The sequence below is a fragment of the Pongo abelii genome, chromosome 1 (assembly GCF_028885655.2).
Source record: "Pongo abelii isolate AG06213 chromosome 1, NHGRI_mPonAbe1-v2.0_pri, whole genome shotgun sequence".
NCBI classification, from domain to species: domain Eukaryota; kingdom Metazoa; phylum Chordata; class Mammalia; order Primates; family Hominidae; genus Pongo; species Pongo abelii.
The window spans coordinates 109477482-109501908 of NC_071985.2; the positions used below are offsets into that span (position 1 = coordinate 109477482).

General features: G+C 37.2%; 1 protein-coding gene across 3 annotated transcripts in view; it reads right to left on the bottom strand.

The window, feature by feature from the left end:
- The window catches only part of LOC100452890 (embigin), a 53591-nt gene that overhangs the window by 18584 nt on the left and 10580 nt on the right, over positions 1-24427 (bottom strand). For 2 of the 3 annotated variants that reach the window (XM_003775588.5, XM_024239936.3), the window contains exon 2: positions 15187-15270. The exons of the other annotated variant lie outside the window; for it this stretch is intronic. In XM_003775588.5, coding sequence (XP_003775636.2) covers positions 15187-15270 — 84 coding nt within the window. The remainder of the gene's footprint in view (positions 1-15186; positions 15271-24427) is intronic. 3 annotated transcript variants of the gene reach the window in all.

Genomic DNA, 24427 nt, shown 5'->3' on the forward strand with positions numbered 1-24427 from the left:
CATATAAACAAATTTCTCAAGCTCTTCTCATTCTCAATAATGGTATAGTACGATTAAATGTAGAATGCAGAGCCAAAATGTAGAAAGAAAAATAATATAACTCAAATAAAATGGTCAGGTGCATTGGTTCATGCCTGTAATCCCAGTAATTTGGGAGGCTGAGGTGTGTGGGATTGCTTGAGCACAGGTGTTCTAGACCAGCCTGGGCAACATGGTGAGACCTTGTCTCTACAAAAAAAAAAAAAAAAAAATGAAAAAATTAGCCAGGCTTGGTAGTGCATGCCTGTGGTCCCATCTAGTCGTAGGCAGAGATGGGAGGATCTCTTGAGCCCGAGAGTTGAGGCTGCAGTGAGCTAAGGTGGCACCACTGCACTCCAGGCAGGGTGATAAAGCAGGGCCCAGTCTCAGGAAAAAAAAAAAATTCTATCACTTTTAATTACATTTGAAACTTTACAAAATGCTTCCATAAGCAAGGACCAGATGCAAGGTTTGCAGATAGTGAAGTACAGCTCGTGCAAAGTGCTTTGTGAGCACATGCTTGAAATAACTGCTGGTATAATTGCAAAATTGCTGAATTGAATTTAATGCTCAAAAAGAAAAATAACATTTGATGCCTCTAGAATACATATATTGCCAGAGACTACAGTTCCCTTTACTGTGCTCTATTTCACTATCCTAGCATATTTTAAACATTTTGCTAGCCACACCAAATTATTCCAACTACCTTTTAAATGTTGGTGCCCATCAGGATTTTGCTCTCTGGTCTCTTTACTTCTCAATTTGGCACACCTTTGTTGGATTCAACTATTAACTCTAATGCTCTTTACTGCAAAATTAGAACCTCCACTGAAGTCTTTTTTTTTTATTTTACAGCTCCAGGTGTCTACGGAACATCTAAATCTGGATATCCCATGGAAACTTCAAACTCAAAATATCCAAGAGAGATCCATTAATATTCCCTTGCGCTGACCTGTAACACTGAATCACATGCAGTAGTATTTAGCTGATTCTACCGCTAAAATGTCAAAAAAAAATTGCCCAGTTTTATCCAACCCTCCTATTATTGGCCTTCATTATCTTTCACCAAGACCAGGCAAATTACCTAATTTCTCTTGGCCAGCTTCTCTTGCTCCAACCAAAGCAAAACTCAAATTGTTTAACTGCCTTGATTCTATACCTTGCATTTGCAAATCAAAGTATCTTTGTATTAGACATCAGTTTCCTTATTTGTAAGGTGGGACAATAATATTTCATGAGATTGTAAAAAGTTCTATCATAAGAAACGCTAACAGTAATATAATATAGCAATTAATAAATGCCCACTTATTCTCACCATTATCTCACTGGGGAATATCATAAAAACTATCATATATGGTGCTAAGGGTTATATGTTGATTAAATCATTTAATTTTCACAACAGCTTTATGAAGTAAGTATCGGTGTTACAATTCCAACTTTAGAGATGAGGCAAAGAGAGGCTATCTTGTCTAAGATCACACATCAAGACAAAGGCAGCACTGAATCTCAGATTAGGTATGCCTGAGTCCAGATTGTGATAACCAACAGAATATACCAACTCTGAAACATATTAAATTCTCATTACAATGGAATTAACTTCATCACCTTCAAACTGTTGAACCAAGATTTTAAATAAAAGAAAATATTAATAGAAGATTAAACAAATGTACAGTGTAGCTATATACCAATGTGAATGTAATGATTAATGAACAGTGCAATCAAAATATTTTAAAAATACACATTTTCAACTAAACATAGTTTTACATAACTTGAAATGCAACACAGTTTTTCTTAATGGTAGGCCATCCTCCAAGCCCTAATGGTTGTCTCACTGTTTCCTATAATATTATGCAGGTGCTTCTGCAGTTTGCTGCGCTTCTGCAGTTTGCTTTCCTTCCTGTCAAGAAATCACAGCATCAAAAACATGCAAAAAGCTCTACCTTTTTACATATTTTGTGGTTAGCCAACAAACTAATGTGAGCTCAGTCAACAATGTTTCAACCTCCTTAATACTGCACAACTGCAATGCATTTTTGCCGCCTTAGAGGGCTGCAAAAACATACATGACATCTGCATTTCTAAAACGAAAACAATTTGTTGTTTCTGAAACATATATTTAAGACTGTTCTTAAAACCATATAGTAATTTATACCTGTCTAAATAATTTCTTATTTTCATAGACAACATTTTTAAAGTATATGGGCCTTTCAGCAATTTGCAGTCTTCAGAGAAATGACATTTAGATTTTCTTGGGTCTACTCAGGACCCAATCTTGTAAACCATTTCACTAGAAATAAAAGTCTGTTTTGTTCTTTATTAAGAAAAAGAAAATATGGAAGAAGTCAATTAAAATTTATTGCATAGGATAGTGTTTCCAAACATGCTTTAAAGACAGAAAGTCTTACTAAAAACAGTTAAGTGAACTGTGACATATATGACGGATTAGGTGGGACAACTCTGATAGAAGCCAAGATAGAAAATACAGAGCCCTATCAGCCTGACTTTTCATTATTCATAATGAGATAGGAGGTGGAATGTGACTCTGGACCAGATTGAAAACTGACAGAAACAAGGAAGAGGCAACCAAAGCTCCTCTCCATAAGACACACCCACCAGCACCATGACAGTTTACCATTGCCATGGCTACACCCAGAAGTTACCATCCCTTTCCATGGCAATGATCCAGAAGTTGCCTTCTGTTTTCTAAAAATTTCTGAATAGCCTGCCCTTAATTTGCACATAATTAAAAGTAGTATAAACATGGCTGCAGAATTGCCCCTGAGCTGCTACTCTTGACACACTGCCCAGGGGGTACCCCTGCTCTGAAGGAGAAGTCACAGAGCTGTAACACCCCTGCCTCAATAAAGCTGATTTTTCTACCACCAGCTCGCTCTTGAATTCTTTCCTGAGCCAACCTTCTCAGGCTAAACCCCACTGTTGGGATTCAACTGCCCTGTAACAATTTCACCATAAAGGTCAATAAAGCTTCATGATGCAACCCAAAATGTCTATTAAACATCCAGAATCCTTACAGAAACAGAAGGCCACACTAACATGAGGCCAACACCCCTATGTAAAAATGATACAATGGATCTTATTTTTATCATTAATGTTATGCGTCTTAAATATATGGGGTTAACTTATGAATAAGAATTCTCAAAGTTTATATCCAAAATTTATAAAACATAATACTATTCCCTTGATTTACTTCTCTCCCAAATAAGTCTCACATTGATTGAAGAATCATGATAGTTTATTAAGTGATCCTATCAACAAGTTATTTACATGCCATCTGATTAGTGCCACACCAATGTGATACAGCCTAAAACACATGTGCTTCCTGAATCCCATAAACTTAAAATGTGAAATCACCAATGTGCACAGAGAAACCTGAAATTATATAAACCCAACTTGAGTAAAATGTAGTACATATACACTTTGATACACTTTTTTATATGTATATAAAATCTCCAAGTAATCCCTGGAGACTCCCTCAAGACCTATGAACTATGTTATATGAGCTGAGCCTATTTTCAAACTTTTAGAATTTTTTTTTTTACACAGACAACCTCAAAAGAGAGAGAAATACTAGAAAACATGAATGGCTTCTACACAAATGAAGCCAGGTTTTCCAAAATAATTCATCAAAGATTTGGCAATATTTTGGAAAACGTGTTAAAATTATTTAAGAGGAGATGCTAGTTGAATTTCACTAAACAAAGCTTCTATCAGTCACTGTTTTCCTCCACTTCAATTAGTAACAGAAATTAAGGCATGTAATGGTTATTTCTCTACTTTCTAAATTGATTTAACATCATTTCAAAGAAAAAAACAATTCTATTTGAATTCCAGAATTGCATGTCTCTTGTTTCAATAATGTAGTATTTAATTTGAGACAATAACATTGGGTAACAATCCAATAATTAAATATATTTTTCTACAGCATAGAGAACAACACTGCAACTATTGTTTACATCAGTTACAGGAAAACTATAGTAAATGGTTACATTGTTTTAGTAACCAAATACATTTGTTGCCATTGTTTCCAAATAATTAACATGAAGTTAATCCAACACTATAGTGGGGACCACTGATCATATTTTTGGACAACCAGAATCCGAATACCCTTCCCATCCGTGTAAGGTTTGGTGATAGGCAAAGTACTCACTCACTGCGGAAACCTAAGAACAGATATTTCTTCTCTCCACCCAGCTGAGCACTAGGGTTTGGCCATTGTAATTATAACCTTCTACTCATGGCTTTAAAGTTAGTGGGAGGGAGTTAGGGACCTAGGCAGAACTGAAAATTAATCACAACAGCAATGGCAAGTGTCTAGCAGTGACTGTGACTCATTATTCTTTCACTCACTCATTTAACACTTATTTATGGAACACCTACCACATGCTTTTCATTTATCCACTCGTTCAACAATTTTACTAAAAATATATTACGTGCCTTTATTCTAGGCCCTAGTATCAAGAGTCCAGTGCCCACAGAAATATCTTAAGCAGACTCTTCCAGTAATCCTTGCTGTCTGTCATCCTGAGGTCCTTGGCATTGCCAGAACTTGATTTCCAGTTTTCTTATCAATTCTGCTAGCAAAAATCCTTTATTCAACAAATTATTTCCTGCTTAACTGGCTATAGACTGTTTCTGGGCTTGAGATCATTAACCTAATCCATATACACCTATCAAGATTTACACTAGATACTTCATCCATGCACTCCTTCCATTTGATTAAAATTACATAGCACTGATGTCACTTGGCAGCTCACAAATATCTAGAACATATGATAATATTTGGTCCCCAGAATAAATTCTGCAAAGTGGTAATCACAGTACCAGTTCAGTACATCTGAACGACAATACCTGAGGTTACACAGAGGACAAGATCCAGGCTGAGGTAGCAGTCCAGGACTCAGATCAGCCAGTCCCTGGCCCTGTATGCTCCCCTCCATGGCAAGTCCTGCCCTTTTGTTCTTGTAGCTATAAATCACACTTTAGTATTTTTTCCATCTCTTCTACATTTACAAATCAAAATCATCTCAAGCCATAACAACTTGCCTCCGATCTTTATATCTAATTTCTGCCTTCCTTACCCCGACAAAAAGCTTTCATTTATTTTGAACCATTTTGCACATATCCACTTCAATATAATGGAAGAAAGGAACAGCAAATGACAATGTCATATCATTTGATTCCCCAGTACAAGAACCATTTAAATTTTGAAATGGATTATTCTAATGGATTTCAAAATTATTTTAGTAGCAGAATTGTTTCAGAAATAAATCAGAGGAAAACTTAAGCAGAATCCCCACCTACACCACCTACACACACACACACACACACACACACACACACACACACAGAGATAACTGTATAAAACTGATAAAAAAAATGTTGCTACAATTAGTGAAGACTGGAGAGGGTGTGGAAAGCATTCAAGATTGGCCTCTTCATCTCTTCATCTTCTTTCCCCATCATGGTTACATCGCATGGAACAAAGGATTTAAAAGTGACACATGCACACGTATGTTCATTGCAGCACTATTCACAACAGCAAAGACATAGAATTAACCCAAATGCCCATCAATGATAGACTGGATAAAGAAAATGTGGTGCATATACACCATGGAATACCATGCAGCCACAAAAAGGAACAAGATCATGTCCTTTGCAAGGACATGGACAAAGCTGGAAGCCATTATCCTCAGCAAACTAACACAGGAACAGAAAACCAAATACCGCATGTTCCCACTTATAAGTGGGAGCTGAACAATAAGAACACATGGACACAGGGAGCGGAACAACACACATTGGGGCCTGTTGAGGGAGGGCAGGGGGTGCAGAGCATTAGGGAAAAGAGCTCATGCATGCTGGGCTTACTGCCTAAGTGATGGTTTGATAGGTGCAGCAAACCACCATGGCACACGTTTACCTATGTAACAAACCTGCACATCCTGCACATGTACCCCAGAATTTAAAAAATAAAATACAATAAAAGTAACTGGATTTCATCAAAGGAGAGGTAAACATCAGCCTCAGTACACACCAGATCAAGATAAGGGCTCAGAAATACCTAATGTAAACTGAAAAGCACGGCCTGCTACCTTGGTAATGAATTTCTCTAAACTGCAGGTGTCTACACCCTGATGCCAGTCCTTGATATTTAGTCTTACAATGGTTTATGTCTCATGGTATCAACTTCTAAGGTGCTAGCCATGCAGACACTCAGGGACGCAGTACATACATTTTGTATACACCCCAAGTGACTGACTGTCTCAGGTCGCATGCCTCCTTTGCAGAAAGGGCTCCTCTAACCTTACAACACTGCTAACAACAGACTCTCTCTATCACACTTCCTTTATATACTTCCTAGCATTTGGCACTGTCCAGTTTCGCCTTTCATATTAATTTGTTTACTTACTTATTCATTGCCTTTCCCACTGAAACATATACTGTATGACATGGGGGAAGGAGGGCAGAAAGGGAAGTCTGCCACATTCACCACTGTAAACCAGGCTTTCAATAAATTTTTGTTGAAGTGGTTGTAGCTCCTGGAATATAGTACTTAAAACACGAATCACTTCTTTAGACAGATAAGGCACCTTATCTGACTGCCTTAGACTGAAAATTGAAGCATATTAAAATTCTGCCTCATGATTTATATGAGGAATTCTAGGCAGAAAGTACTTTACGGAATATGCAAGAAATGCATAAGAAGTTCTTGTCTCACACAGTTGACTCATCAATTGGCCAAAACAAATTTGTTTAGTACTTTTATATGCTATATGTGATACAGAGGGGATTTAAAAATTACTAATCTAGCAGGGGACATAAAACTCAAACATAAATAACTACAATTAACTACAACAGATACTCTAAATCAAATGAGATCTAAATCACAGATGGAAATACAATAGTATAAAAACATTAGTTTTCCCCAAAATAAATCTACAGAGTCCGTGAAGAATCAGTCAAATTCCAAAAGTACTTTTTATAGAACCCAATTTTAAGAAGTGCAGCCATCAAAAAGTGGGCGAAGGATATGAACAGACACTTCTCAAAAGAAGACATTTATGCAGCCAAAAGACACATGAAAAAATGCTCATCATCACTGGCCATCAGAGAAATGCAAATCAAAACCACAATGAGATACCATCTCACATCAGTTAGAATGGCGATCATTAAAAAGTCAGGAAACAACAGGTGCTGGAGAAGATGTGGAGAAATAGGAACACTTTTCCACTGTTGGTGGGACTGCAAACTAGTTCAACCATTGTGGAAGACAGTGTGGCGATTTCTCAGGGATCTAGAACTAGAAATACCATTTGACCCAGCCATCCCATTACTGGGTATATACCCAAAAGACTATAAATCATGCTGCTATAATGACACATGCACACATATGTTTATTGTGGCACTATTCACAATAGCAAAGACTTGGAACCAACCCAAATGTCTATCAGTGATAGACTGGATTAAGAAAATGTGGCACATATACACCATGGAATACTATGCAGCCATAAAAAAGGATGAGTTCACATCCTTTGTAGGGACATGGATGAAGCTGGAAACCATCATTCTCAGCAAACTATCGCAAGGACAAAAAACCAAACACCGCATATTCTCACTCATAGGTGGGAATTGAACAATGAGAACACATGGACACAGGAAGGGGAACATCACACACCAGGGACTGTTGTGGGCGGGGAGACGGGGGAGGGATAGCATTGGGAGATACACCTAATGTTAAATGACGAGTTAATGGGTGCAGCACACCAACATGGCACATGTATACATATGTAACAAACTTGCACGTTGTGCACATGTACCCTAAAACTTACAGTATAATAAAAAAAAAAAAGAAGTGCATGTGAAAGAATGAAAGTCCAAGAAAGAAAATCTGTTTTTCTAAAAAGAACAGAGATAAAAAGATATGTTTTTAAAAATAATACTAACGTGTTAATTATGCCATAAAATACCAAGAAATTAATGAAATAAAATAGGCAGAACTTTTCAGACTGCAAGCAAAAATCTATTAGTGGATCAGGAAATCAATTTAATAGTTATCACCAGATTTGTTTTTTAATAGATTGGAGTAAAAGAGAAATTATCAGAGTATAACAAGCCTATTAGGTTTAGGTGTAGGTGTTATCCGATGAATATTTTGTTTCATATGTGTGTAAACATGCAGTTGGTACATCAAGTTACAAAGTAAAATGTACTTTTTACTTTGGGAAGTACTTTAATAACTTGGTAAAACAACGTAACAGTAGAGAAACAGAACAGAGTATGGGAAATGAAATATGATTAGAGTGCTATTTCAAAGCTATCAGGAAAAGGAGAATGATTCAGTTAAGAGCATTGAGACGCTGGCTAACAGTACAAAATAATAACCATAAAATTAGTTCCTTCTCACATACAAAACATAAAACTATATCATAAATGGGTTAAAAAGTGAAAGGTGGTAAAGTATGCAAATAATAGGAGGAAACATATAATGAAACTTCTTCACAATTAAAAAACACCACATAAAAGTTTAAAGTGGGAAAAAATATTCGCAACTTCTATAAAAAGTAAAAATTCAGTATCCAAAGTTTCTGCCTACCTCATTTAAATTAATTCAAAAAATAAAATATAAGCCTAGTATGTGGGTCAGGGGAAGGGGCCAACTGTCAAGATGTTTTGAAGGCCAATCTGGAAGTATATATTAAAATAAAGATGTGCATAATTTCTAACTGAGCAATTCTACTTTGTGGTATTTATCACAGAGAAACATTCACAATTATGCCCAGAGAGATATATGTAGGGTGTCCCTTGCTACATGGTTTATAAAAAAAATATATTAGCCAACTAGGGTACATTAGGAAAAAAATGTCTAAGTAAGCTGGTGTATTTATACTGTGCATATAAGTTAAAAAAAAAAAGCTACATTCATATGCAATATGACTAGATCTCCAAAAGCTAATGTTGAATGACAAAAAACTAATTTTCAGAACAATACATATGGACTAATACCACTAAAACTAAAGAATACAAACAATACTACATAGTTTTTTATGGATGCACACATACACACACACACACACACACACACACACACACAGAGCATGGGAAAAAACACATTGAACAGAGTATACCACTGGAAAAGAGGAGAGAGAAGAGAGATAGAAATGGTGGGTAATTCAATGAGACTTGAACCTCATCAGTCAAGTTTTTTATTTCACCTCCTGAAGTTCTATTTGGATATTTTTTGAACCTGCTTTGTCTTTTTAAAAAATAGTATAATACTCATTCTCATGTTTTTAATATTTCTTTTATTTCTCTACCTAGTATTTCTCTGGAATGTCTAATCCTACTGCTCCTTAGCTCTGTTAGGGACTGTGTGTTTGTTTTTTATATTTTTGTTTTGTGACATGTTGAGACATGTAACAGCAGGGATTATGTCACCAGGATGGACAATGCATTCTTCCACAGAGGGTTTTTCATTGTTTTCCTGTGGAAGTACTACCTGCCACGGTCATTTTTGTGTTATTTCTCAGCTTGGAGGCTCCTGTACAGTATAATGCAGGTAATGTAAATTTGCAATTTAAACTGTGTTGAGGACAGGCCCACGTCTTTAAATAATAAGGGAAATATTTGGGGGTTTGGAGGTTTTCTTTAAAAAAATTATTTTTATTCATATTATTTTTAATTGGCAGATAACACTGGGAATCTTTTGGTTTAAATGCCTAACAAAACTTTAAAAGAAAGAAGCCAACTTGTCATCTTGTGCTGTCGGCTGATTTTCTTCCCTAAATCAAACCTTTCCCTACATTTACAGCCTAGGAAGGATAGTTTTCTGCAGGTTTTCAGTTCCAACTCTCCTCCTTGCATGAACTCAAGGCCTTCTTTTTTATATTTTTGTAGCTCTTAAAACTCAAATATCTTGGCAACAAACACAGGAAACCTAACACAATATCAGTTAACGGGTTTCATGCCCTGATCACCAATTTTGATCAGTAGAAACCTCTTCACTTTTGTGTACATAGCTATATATTTAAAAGAACGTTTACTGTATTTTAGATATTCGTAGGTGTGGCAGGAGGGTTTTCAGATTTTCTAATTTACTCTAATGCTGAAAATAATGTTTTAATATTTTCAAAACGGAAATCATTTTTACTTACAGAATTAAAAATTAACAAAAATACAGTAAATACATATGAGAGAAGCAGGAACATATGTGCTTCTCTGATACGTGCTTTATTGAAGATGGGATCTTGGCTCCATTCTTAAAGAGAGGAAGGATTTGAACACCAGTAGGAGGGAGGGAAGAGACAGGTCCCACTTACAGAGTGTGAGGTCCTGTTCCTGTGATTCAGCACCATCACCTAACTTTATGGTGAGATTCTTTACTAAATGTTAATCACAAGTTTATTAAATCATGTGTATTCCCACGATATGGGGATGGGAAACATGTGCAGGACTCTCATTTTTAATGTATAGAACAGTGGGGATAATTTTCAAATGGGGAAAATTTTGCCTCCGAGGGAATGTTTAGACAATATCTGGAGACATAGCCAGCTGTCATAACTTAGCAAGTGTTACTCACATCTAGTGGGTAATGGCTAGGAATGCTGTTAAACAACCTACAATTCTGTAGACAACCTTCTACAACCAAGAATCATCCAGCCCCAAACATCAATATCTCTGTTAATAAACACAAAAACAAAAACAAAAAAAACTGATATAGAACAAAAGTTGATCACAGCCACTGCCACTTGTGGTGCTATGGGTAGATCCCTCTTCAATCTTCGCTTTCTCTGACTCTCTACGAATGTTAGGTCTCAATTTTTTTCTCTGTACATCAACAGTCTACATACCAAGTTTGATGAGTGCCTCTGAAAAATATCATAACATTTGCAGCATTGGAGTCATGCTAGAATCTTTTCTGCAATAAAGTATTTTCACTTCTTTTCTTCTTCTCAATCTTCTCAATCACCTGCCCCTAGAATCTGAGTGGTCCTAACCTACACCTCTTGCTGGCCGAGATTTAGACAATGTGGTTGTTTTTCCTTATCTTGACTAATCTTCCCGAATCTTACATTGTGCCTTAATTTGCACATCTGCACCTCTAATGTCTGCTTATATTATCTCCTTGGCTCACAAGGACCTTGCGGGACAGCTGCTCACATCTCAACATGTAAATAAAATGTGCCATTGGGTCAACACAGGAGAGCTGATTCCAATGTTAACAAGTTGGTCAAGGAAACTGTCAGCTGTTTACTTTTATTTCAGTCTCTTCCATTAAACTATAACACACCGATTGAGAACTAAACGCTAATATGCAGAGACGAAAAAACAAAAATAAAAATATATTGTGGTAATACAAACAATACAATGAATTCCAAATACTATGGACATTGGAAAATTAAGTATAGTGATATAAAAATAATCCATTATCAAAAGATCTGTTTTAAAACCCCTGAGAACAGAAAAAATACTTTTAGTTTCAGTCAATTACTTTCACAAATTATGATTAAGCAAGTGCAATTTCTTTTTTTCTGTGGGGCAGGGGAGATGGACTCTTGCTCTGTCACCCAGGCTGGAGTGTGATGGCACAATCTCGGCTCACTGCAACCTCCACCTTCCCGGTTCAAGCGATTCTCCTGCCTCAGCCTCCCAGGTAGAAGGGAATACAGGTGCCCGCCACCACACTTGGCTAATTTTTGTATTTTTGGTAGAGACGGGGTTTCACTATGTTGGCCAGGTTGGTCTCGAACTCCTGGCTTCAGGTGATCCACCTGCCTCGGCCTCCCAAAGTGCTGGGATTGCAGGCAGCAAATGCAACTTCTAAAACAATAGCTTTATTACTAAATAAACCTAGAAATAGCAATAAACCTAGAAAACAGTTTTATTTGCATAGTTTAGTACATCATTTCAAAACTAATGTCATTCTTCTTAAAATAAATATAATTGATTTAGTAATGCTGTTAAAAGAAACAAGTAACTGGGCATTATGCCCAGAAAGAAAGGCTGCAAAGCACAATGGTTAATAGCACAGACTGGGCACCAAGCTGCCTGCATTTAAAACCATAAGCTCCAACTCAGGAACTGTGATCCTGGTCAGTTCACTTCATCTCTTTGTGCCTCTCTTTCCTCACCTGCAAATTACAAATAGTAACAGTACCCACCTCACTGAGCTGTTATAAGAATTAAGTTATTCAGAAATACAAACATGGTACATAGTCAACATCGAGTTTGTTAAGTAAATAATTAGCAATATTTTAAAAATATTAAATAAGTAAGCTTTTATGAATCAAAGGCCATGTTTTCATTCTCCTAGGCACAAGAATCCATATGTTTTCCAGTCTCAAGAATCTTTGGATAAGTACGTATGTCAAGAGCCAGACCAAAATCTTTCTGGTCCAAAATTTACAATTAACGTATTGTATTTGAATCTCTCTACAAGACACATTTTATCCTAACAGACAGATTAACTTCGACAATGGCCAGAGGGAAAGAGAAAATAATAAGTAACAACATAGAAATGTTATAAGTATTGTTTATAGACAGCAATGAATAATGATAAAATCAATATTGATACATATCAATGTTATGAAAATATGAAAACACTCCATTTACAAATAGTAGGTTAAAAATCTTAACAGCAGTAAGAAGAAAGTCTATGGTTCATAAGGTAAAAATTGATAATCAGGAATTGGAGTTATCTTGTCATATTCAACTAAATTAGAGTCCAGAGACCCAGTAAAAAAGAAAAAAAAAAAAACTTGGGACACAAAGCACCTGCCTGGGGCTAATACTGCAAGCTAGCTGCTGAAATGACCTGGTATAACTTTAAGACCAGTTTTACCTAGCAGCTTCTGAAACAAACTGCCATGACTCTAAGACTAATTTACCCACCACCATCACTCATCAGTCAGAGCTTGTCAGCTCCCAAAAACTTTGCTAGTGCTAATGAGTTTTCTTCCAAAACAATATATAACATTTCTCTCTAATAAAACCTCTAAGCTTCTCGTTTTTCAGTCATACTGAAGACCATTCCACTCTCTGTGTATGCCCTGAACTCCAATTCTGTTCTACCAAATAAAACATTTTGTTTAGAGATTCATCTCGATATTTTTATTTTACATTGCCACTAAAAATTATAAATATATCTTCAAATTTAAATTCTGTAGTTCAGTAAAGGTAGTTTCTAAGACCAAACTTTTCGATGGGAAGGAACTAGAGCAACAACCTATATGGAAATCTAACCATTCAGTGCCCAACTCTGAGATCTAATGTTTCTAAATTAATGTCAAATCTTTTCTTTTGTCAAAAACAAATCCAAAGTTAAATGAAGACACTATTATTATTATTATTTGACAGAGTCTCACTCTGTCCCCCAGGCTGGAGTGCAGTGGCTCACTGAAACCTCCAACTCCCGGGTTCAAGCGACTCTCCTGCCTCAGCCTCCCAAGTAGCTGGGACTACAGGTGTCCACCACCACGCCCAGCTAATTTTTGTATTTGTAGTAGAGACAGAGTTTTGCCATGTTGGCCAGGCTGGTCTTGAACTCCTGACCTCAAGTGATCCACCCACCTTGGCCTCTCAAAGTGCTGGGATTACAGATGTGAGCCACCCTGCCCAGACTGAAGACATTATTTTTAAAAAGACTATTGCAATAGAGAAAAAGCTCCAAACTTAAGATCTGCAAGCATCCCAAAAGTAAACAGAAAAGGCTATTTTTTAATATGAAGAGGGATAAGCAGTAAAGCAGGAACTTTTTTAGGGAAACTGGGCAAATGACAGAGTATACACAGACAGCACGATCAGGCTGCAGTCAGCCAATTCTCAAGATGTTCATTTTAATGCTTGCTCAGACTTAGGGTAAGCCACGTTTCAGGGGTCTGTAAGGAAGAAAAAAGACAGACTAAAGTTTAATCAAGCCAAGGCAGAGGTAAGTAATGGATAATTGCAAACAATTAGTCTCTTTATAACAGTGGGAATATGGCTTTAAATAGCACTATTTAGAATGAAAGAATAGGAGTTAAATGCTCCAAAGAGGTTAAGTAAATAACCAGCCTGATAACAATTAAAAAGTCCATTTTTTGCTCCTGCCCTGAGCATTGACTGTTTCATTTCCAGGCCCCAGCTGTACTGGTTGAGTAAGCGGTGCCCTGCTGCCAACATTGCCAGGCTGGTTAAAGAATGTGCAAATTGCTTTCTCACATGAGTCTCTTAAAGAAACATTTCATCTTAACAGAGGCAACCAACAACTAGAACTTGCAAAAAGTAAAAGAACATAGGAAAGTTATAATAATTATTTTTTAAAAGAATGAACTCCATACATTGGAATGGGGACATTTGGGAACAAACAAAAGCTGCACAAAGTCACAAAAATGCTCCCCCAAAAAGCTCAATGCAAACATTCCATTGTTATCAGATTGGGAAACACACAGCTGCGTGCGCACACACACACACACACACACACACCTTCTATTTATATTAAACAGAAATAGAGAAACAGTTCATAAGACTAGAGGACAGTTAAACACTAGATGTGTATTTGGAAAAACCTAACTATTGATTTAATAATAGGTTGTGATGTTTTGAATTCTAATTATACAATTTTAATATTGTTCCTAAAACAGATTAATGACTCTTAGGAATTTAAAAGACTAAGATTACTTTGGAAACATGGAATCCAAAACTGTGAAAGAAAAAGCAGAGAAAGCAGGGCTGGGTTTAATTTTGGAGTTCCTTGCTTGCTTCTCCTTAGCACAGTGACTCATTTGATATCATCTTTAATTTCTCTGGCTAAAGGTTTTCCAACAGATATACAAATTCTCTTCTCGACCTAGAGTTATGTAATGGATGTACCAGCAGGAACTAATGAAAACATAAGAGTATCTGTAAATCAAAATTGATTCTCCCTTTTCTCAGGTATCCGTTTTCTGGGGAGCCATTCTTAGCCTTAGCATGTCTGGAATATTTTCCTCCTTTGTGTGCCCCCAGTTAAACGTCCTCACCACATTAGATTCCCAGCACACTACTAGTATGTTTTCCCACCGGGCCAGGAACAGGGATTACCACTTCACAAAGCAAAGAGCAGTAGCTTTGTTTAAGAAAAATTGCTTAAACCCTTTTTTTGGAATTGCATTATTTGAAACATGATACATTTACCAGTCAGTGATATGTTATGACTCTCCAAGGAAAAGTTATTTGCCATCATTTCTTCTCTGAGAGGTGGACTTGTAAAAGGCGAATCTATAAGAGAAAGAACACGTGATTACACATTCTTACCAAGAGTAAATGACTATGTAAAAATTACTTTGAAACAGCTAAAACCCTGTTGTGAACTATTAATAAAAAACTGCTTTCAGGAAGCTCAAAGTCTTATATACTTCAAAGACATTTAGAGATATATTAGGCTATTAAATGTGAAAAATATTCGGATTTTTTTTCTTTTTTAACCTAAAAATCCCTACTGACTTACATCAGATGGCTTTTTTTAAATAACGCCTTCCATTTTTATTCTACTATTATAGTTTCTTTACAAAACATAAATAAACTGAAGATGCCAAGGAATTAGATGAGAGAGCCAGAAAATGGAAAGACATGAAGGGGCAGAGAGAGAAGATCAAAGAAGAGCAACAGGCAGACCTTAATAAAGGGAATTAAAAAAACAAAATAGATCGCATTGGGCACCAGGGAACAGAGAAGATAAAATGGCTGACGGGCCACTTTGGGTTGCTATTTGTTTTCTAGCTACGGTTACCAAGAGGCATGCCCTATATCACCTGACTTTCAGCTTCCTCTGCCTCTGTCACTTCTCTCTCCTTTTGAAAACTTTCATTAAAGAAACAAGGTTTCTATTTCCACCTCTCTCACTCTCCTCGAAGTTACTTTGTTTATTTTATTTATTTATTTATTTATTTTTGAGACGGAATCTCACTCTGTTGCCCAGGCTGGAGTGCAGTAGCATGGTCTCGGATCTCTGCAACCTCCGCCTCCCCAGTTCAAGCGATTCTCCTGCCTCAGCCTCCCGAGTAGCTGGGACTACAGGCGCCCGCCACCACGCCCAGCTAATTTTTGTATTTTTAGTAGAGATGGGGTTTCACCATATTGGCCAGGATGGTCTCCATCTCTTAACCTTGTGATCTGCCCGCCTAGGCCTCCCAAAGTACTGGGATTACAGGCGTAAGCCACCGCGCCCAGCCGACGACATGGCCTACTGTTCCTTTTATTTTAGAGTACCAGACCTTAACTTCCAGGAAACTACTCAAATATATCAAAAAAGTCAGAGAAGGGGGAAAAAAGGCTTATTATTGTAAACTTGGCTGCACTATTTAAATTAAATCCCATTCAATTTAAATGAAACCTGAGCCATTTTTATTACGCTTTTTAAAAATAATCTGCTTAGAAAGTTATTTCTAGTACAAGATTAGATTTCCAGTTTTTTCATTTTCTTATATGTATGAAAAATGTTATCAAAGTTAGTGATCACTTTTGTTACTTTAGCTTTAGAACATTGCTTTTACAATATTGCCTAATAAAATAACGTACCTAGCAAAACCTAACTCTCCAATAGGCTGTGTTCCTAAGGTTTAATCACTTCTAAAACAGCTTTGGAAGTTTAATGCACTTTTTAAACCACCAGGGCACACGTATACCTATGTAACAAACCTGCACATTCTGTATATGTATCTCAGAACTTATAATAATTTTTAAAAAAAGAAAAAAAGTGGCCAGGCGCGGTGGCTCACGCTTGTAATCCCAGCACTTTGGGAGGCCGAGGTGGGTGGGTCATCAGGTGAGGAGATCGAGACCACGGTGAAACCCCGTCTCTACTAAAAATACAAAAAAAAATTAGCTGGGCGCGATGGCGGGCGCCTGTAGTCCCAGCTACTCAGGAGGCTGAGGCAGGAGAATGGCGTGAAGCCGGGAGGCGGAGCTTGCAGTGAGCCAAGATGGCGCCACTGCACTCCAGCCTGGACCACACAGCACGACTCCGTCTCAAAAAAAAAAAAAAAGTCCCTAAATAACATATTAAATCAGACTACCCTCTCACAATGATTATATAGGAAAAGATGTCCTGAGTTTCTCACCTGGCTATCAAGTATACAAAACCTTTCCTCCAGTCACATCTAGTATTCATTCATTTATTCACTCATTTATTCATATTCATACCCATATTCTCCCATTCTCCCTCTCCTCCCATCACCCTCCTTCTCTGTCTTCTCCCCCTTTTCTCTCTTCCTCTTCCCTCCCACCCTCCCCAACTCTCTCTTTCTCTGTCTCTCTCTCTCACACACACACACACACACACACAAACACACATATACACACTGCTTAAAAGAAAGGCTCCCATAAATGTTATTTTCCTAATGAAAATTCCTTGTTTCTATTCTTGGGGCTAGCATACTTAGAGGCTAAAGACAAAATATTTCAGGAAGATCAAGGTAGATGCTATTCACTTATGGACAGGAAGCCAGGCGGGGGTGGATGAGAAGGAAACAGCTATTCTACTATATCATCTGTTCTGTGAAGCCTGCAAAACGTAAGCTTTGATATCTTTGCTTTCCTCCCCAGGGATACCCCTCTGTACAGCAGAATACAATCTTAAGGGTTCTTATTATACTCTTTATCCCTGAAACAAGCCCATAACCTTTTTGAGATTTCCAGCATCATTTATTATTATGGTTCACAGTATCAGTAACAATAAGAGTGACATAAACTAAAGAAAAAATGCTTTCTGTCATTCTTATTCCTATTCCACTTAAGTAAGTGAATATACACAGTATCTGATGCACACTTGGTACTGATGGGGAATATGAAGCTGGGCAAACTTGGTCCTTAAGGGGTTATATGGATCATAATAGTAGGGGTTTGGGCCCACAATTTGAAATTGAGAGTCATTAAAATTCGAGCAGCACCCATTAATGCATAGTATTGATTATAACTAGCCAGTATATTTTATACAAATTGGCACATGAGATAGAGTGTGAAGCCTGAGCCTGGAGGTGGAAGGACGGTGAAGATAATTCCAGGAAGATGAGCTCCAATGCTGGGGCTATTCTCCCTTACCGATCACTAGGATTTGTCTTGGATGAGCTCAACAGGGACCTGTGTCAGAACAAGGAGAGAAAATGAGTCTAAGTTTGGCTTTGGCAGAATCTAAGCTGATGACAGTCGAAGGATAGGAAAGGAAGGAAACACCAAGTTTCCAGAGGTAGGGAAGGCTGGGTATTTCCAGAATATACTAGCTGTTGAGGCCATTTCCAATTGCTGGCTCACATATTAAAAATACAATCAGACATCCATAAACCAAACACCACCAGTACCTTAACTTCATATTCCCTTTAAGGCATTAATCTTGATCAAGCTTCAGGTTCCACTGAAAAAGCCCCAAGTGCAAAAGAACACATATAACTGCTGTGTGGCTTTTGCCTTGGGAAAAGTCCCTTAAAGAGGCAATATACAGAAATGCCTTAAGTGGAAAAGCAGGACAGCCTACAAAAGGTATTAGGACAGTAAAAGAAGTTCTTTGTTTAGGCAAGATATTTTTTAACCAAAAAAAGTGAATGTAAACCTTATTGCTTTTAGTTGGAGGACAGCTGGCAGGAGGCTGATTCAGCTAACATTGGAGTTTAAAGGAAATTGGCAGGAGACTCAGGCAGATGTGGTTTGAATACTTCCCTAAAAGGATTAGGCTGAGTCACAAAAAGAAGTATAAAATGAAGAGGAAGGAATTTGGGGTCTTAATCCAAATTCTGTCACTAACTGTTACTTAGGGTTTCCAAACGCCATATGCCCAGCTCAGTGCTTTGAAAATATGTCTCCACTGTAAACCTCATCTGATAGGGAAAAAAATGAGGATAAGAAAAGTTGTATAAATATGAGTGATGATGCCAAAATCATAACATGCATTTCTCAAGTTATCAAACTCACCCTTTCTTAATCATTGCTGGAAAATTTCCATATAGCATTCTATATGCTATATGGAAGAGACAAAAATATCAACATGAAAGAGTAACATCAAATAGTTGCTCAAGAGATTAAAAGACTTTTTTCTCTCTTTGCAGGGCAGATGAGGCATGAGACTACTGCATCAAAGAATTGAGTAACATCTTAATTTTCACCTGTTATAATTTTCTGTGAAATAGCAAAATGGCCTCTACTTAAATGTTTTTCACATATTATATTTTAAAATATGTGTTGCTAGAAGGGCTTATAATTTATTCTATTAACACTTTCAAGTGAAATAAACATGCTATAATTCTACTTAAAGGTATTAAGGTAACATTTTCACATATTTCATTTTGAGGGCTTCATTTAATTGAAGTACGTTGGGAAGAAAAATAAGTAACACTAGAAAACTGCATTGGGTCTTAAGATTTGCTTCTTTAAATCAGGAAATAAATGCAACTACATCTCTGATTAAGAATAAACATTCTCTCTAAAGCCCCCAAAATCCCTTTATTATATGTTAAAATCTTGGAAGGGTCTGAACTTCATTAAGAAAAAAGTGTAAGAAGCAACTACTATTAAAATAAATATTATTCTTTTATCTTTCTCATCTCTATACTGATTGCTATCAACATGCAGTACTTAATAAATCTTGATTTTAACATTCTGATATACAGCATTATAAATGTGCAACCCAATTACAGAAACACTGATATGAATGAATATTATATATTATTCATAAAATAGAGATTTGGAAATAAGAATATATTTCTTCATGGAAGCAATATTATATATAACCATGTGATCCCATGCCAAATTGTAAAGGCCACTTAAGCCATGATAATGGTTAAACCTTATCTTTAAAATACCTAATTACTAAGTAAAATACTGATTATACACAACACATGGAGAATTATGGGTTTTAGGAACGGAGTAGCCTTATCCCCCGTCCATAAATGCAGCAGAAGGAGGAAAATGGAAATAAGGCATCTCTGAGTCCTGGAAATTATACTCCAGAGAGATTCATCCAAAAAAGAAGAAAAACAAGGGGGAAAAAAAAAAAAAAAAGCTTGTCAAAAAATTCTAGTTATCGGGGCCAGGCGTGGTGGCTCACGCTTCTAATGTCAGCACTTTGGGAGGCTGAGGCGGGCAGATCATGAGGTCAGGAGCTCGAGACCAGCCTGGCCAGCATGGTGAAACCCCATCTCTACTAAAAATACAAAAAAATTAGCCAGGCATGGTGGCATGTGCATGTGGTCCCAGCTACTTGGGAGGCTGAGACAGGAGAATTGCTTGAACCCAGCAGTCGGAGGTTGCAGTGAGCTGAGATCACATCACTGCACTCCAGCCTGGATGACAGAGTGAGACTCCATCTCAAAAAAAAAAAAAAAAAAAAAAAAAACTATAGTAATCCTGATGTGAACATTTATAAGTCAGACTTTCTAAGTCACGGACAGATAATACTCCACATAGAGAACTCTTGAGCTCTTGATATTTTCTGCATAGTATGGAAGCTATTGGACAAGAAGCCTTTACAGACAAGGTTTTTTTTTAAGGCTTACTGACAAGCACAATGTACACTTTTACCAGTCTTGCAAAACTATTTTAAAAACCAGATGGTATAGGAATGGAAATAAATCGATCTTTTTAAAAAAATATAATTTTGGCAATAATATACATTTCAAAGGGCAACATAAAAATTCTGTTTCAAATCACCTCTACATGGGTCACTAAGATAATTTAACAGTAACTTATGCCAAATAAAAACTTATTAAAAAATAAAACCCCAAAAGTTAATAACTAAGATTTCTATTCTTTCTAAAGGCTATAGATGTGTTAAATGTTTCAATTGTTAGTCTATTCGATAAGAGTTGGGATTTTGTTCAGTGGCTCTCAACTGAGGGTAGTTTTGCCTCACAGGAGACATTTGGCAATGTCTGAAAGCATTTTGCTTGTCACAATTGGGGGATGATTACTACATTTATTTAGTAGGTTATATAAGTTTCCATAACAAATTACCACAAATTAGGTGTCATAACAAATGACTACAAATTTGGTGGCAAAAACAACAGAAGTGTATTCTTTCACAGTTCTGGAGGCCAGGAGTCTGAAATCAAGGTGTTGGCAGGGCCTTCCTCCTCTGAACTCTCGAGTGAAGAATCCTTCCTTGCCTCTGCCTAGCATCTGGGAGTTGCTGGCAACCTTGGCATTCCTTGGCTGGTGGTAGCTGCATTAGTCCAACACCTGCCTCTGTCTTCACATGATCATCTTCCCTCTGTATATGTCTCTGTCTCTATGTTCAAACCTGCCTCCCTTTTTTTTTTTTTTTTTTATAAAGACCACAGTCATTAGGTTTAGGGCTTACTCTAATTTAGTATGACCTTATTTTTTAGTTCATTACATCTGCAAAGACCCTACTCCCAAATAAGGTCACTTTAACAGGTACCAGAGATCAGGGATTAAACATATCTTTTTGGGGTGTACAATTCACCCACCACATATGTAGAGGCCAGGGATACTGCTAAACATTTTAGGATAACAGCTTGCCACGAAAAAGAATTATCCAGTGGAAAATGCCAATAGTACCAAAGCTGAAAACCTTGATTTTGAACAGATACATTGGCAACCCTGATTCTTCAATGTGATGATTCTTAATAATCTTCCAATGGCCCTGTGGCCCTAAATTCCTGTTCTGCATAGTTTAGGTGCAGACATTTTTAAAGTGTGAACATTTTTTTCCACCCTTCCCTCCCAAGAACACCCTCCTGCCAGGTGCCTATTTTGAGGACTTTTTATGAAGAAAAACCACATGCTGGATGGACGCTGAAATGCAAACCAGGAAAACAGTTATAGCTATTAGCTATCTCATTGCTTTTGGCTAAGTTACAAAAGCACTTTGGGCTTCAAGATCAATCAAACGAGGTATCTAAATTCCCTTTCAGGTTCTCAGAAGTATATAATTGTAAGGCTATTAAAAGTTTCTGGTTTGGGATTAGGGACACATTAGTACAATAACCTCAATAACTTCAAAAATGCCAGGAAAAATGTTATTTTCAAAGAAAAGAATAACAACTCTTTAAAGGTAACATTCATTATTTCTATTCTAACATTATTTGAGATATTCTATGTTTAAATAGCGGCAATTTTTATTAGGAGTAGAGCTTATTTTTAGCAAAGTGTTGTGAGGTTTGTTCTCCTACATCAGCATGTATGTGATAAGTTGTTAATTTCTAACGTTCACCTTATATTGTGCAATATGCGAGACCAGCTGTACAAAGTTAACGTCAAAAGATTACACTTTAGAACGAATAGCCTCAACACATGTGATTTGTTTCTGTTGGAGGGCATATACACCTTTGGAAAATGATACCTAAGAACCTTAATAGATTTCTCAACTATTGTTTTAGTTTAATGCCTATGTAAACTGAAGCTTTCTCAGGTAAACTAATTCTTTTTGTTTCTTTTCAAACAATCTCAAAGTAGCAGAAACATTTCAAGAACAGAACATTTTCTCCTCTGAACCATGTGAGAGTAAGTTTCTGACCTGATGTTTCATGCCCCACTAAAACATTACTATCTATTTCCTACAAAGGACATTCCCCATACCATCCCAGTACAGCCATTAAAATAAAGAAATGAATATATACAAAGCACCATCTCATCCCCATACCCCATCTAAGTTTCAAAAAAAAGTCCCTATAACGCACTTGGTAGCAAAATGTTCCAGCTCAGAATCACCCATTGCCATTGGCTGTCACTTCTCTCTAATGTGGCTTCACTCTGGAACTGTGACAGTCTCTTCTGACTTTTCCATAACCTTGACACGTTTTAAAATTCCAAGACAGTTCTGCTGTAATATGATTATATTTGAGGTAGGCACCTTTGGCAGGAACATCACAGAAGTGATGCTGTGCTCTTCTCACCAGATCGCCTCAGATGGCACACCATTTTTTGGTCTTTGATCATTTGATCAAAGTGCTGCCTGCCAAGCTTCTCCACTATAAAGTTACTCTTTTCCCCTTGATATTAATAAGCATATTCTGAAGAGTTACTTTGAATCTTTAGTACTTTGTACCCCATCAAAGTTTTCATTGATTCATTTTTTAATTTGCATCAGTTAGTACTCATGAATCCTCATATTATTAAATGGATTACAATCCACTAATATTATTATTTATTTTGATGCTCAGTTTTGTCCCAGATTTGTCCAGTGGGAACCCCTTCAGGTTGGTTCCTGTATCTTTTTGACATGACTCATTATCCTTTGAGCACTCCATTGCTTTCTGGCACAAGATGTTCTAGGCTTATCTGCTACTTTCCCACACTAGCCCTGAAATCAGCCATTTCTCCAAGAAGCCTTGGTTACTATTAGTAAAGAATGGTATTTAGAATCCAAGATCTGGGTGCTAAGTATACTCATCACTACTGGAAATCACTGCTAAGAATACATGTGCACATATTCGTATACACATACAACTTATAATGTATATCATATATATTTATGTATATGATACGCATATGTATTCATCATACATATATTTACACATATACTTGTTTAAATCTATATACCTATATAGACATAGGTAAAGAAATAGGGATTTAATGTCATGGATTCCCATGGATGCTGCCAACTGCAATCCAACACCACAGGGTTCATTCTACTTTTTCTCTATTTTTATTTCATTCTTCTCTAGTGAAAAACCTAGATCCTATTATCTTTCCTAGATTTAATTATTTGATCAGTCACCCTGTATATTGCTAAACTCTCATTGCCACTGCCACATCTGTCCCCACAGAGATGTCTCCTTACCCACTCAGGCTCCAACCTCCATCGCTGGTCTGACCTTCCTACATGCTTTCCTCCACATCTTGTTTGGGATCAAACATCACCCATCTGCTGCTCCTGTACAAAAGCCTTGTTAACTTGCTCAACTCTGGGACCCTGTGTCAAGCTGCCCGCTGCAGGAGCACCCATTCAATGTGCTCAGGCCCTAACACTCCACACCAGGCTGCCCTCTTGCCTGGATGCCATCCTTACCAGGGTCAGCCTCAGATATCCTGATCTGGGCCCCTTGGGCTCCACCCACTTAGTGAGGATGTCTCCTTGCTCTTCCCCACCAAATAACTATAGGATCTATGGAGGGAAAGATGAGAGGGAGGAGGGAAGGGAATGAGGGTGACAGAAGATGAGGAAGAGTCAGTTGCCCTAATTCTTAACAAATGTTCTAAACATATAATTTTTTGTGATGATAAATTTAGAGTAAACATGTTCATGCATCACAAACATCAATATCAAAGGCAGGCTTAGGCTGGGCACAGTAGCTCTTGCCTATAATCCCAACACTTTGGAAGGCCGAGGCAGGAAGATCGCTTGAGCCTAGGAGCTCAAGGCCAGCCTAGGCAACGTAATGAAACCATATCTCTACAAAAAATACAAAAATTGGAACTGTACGGG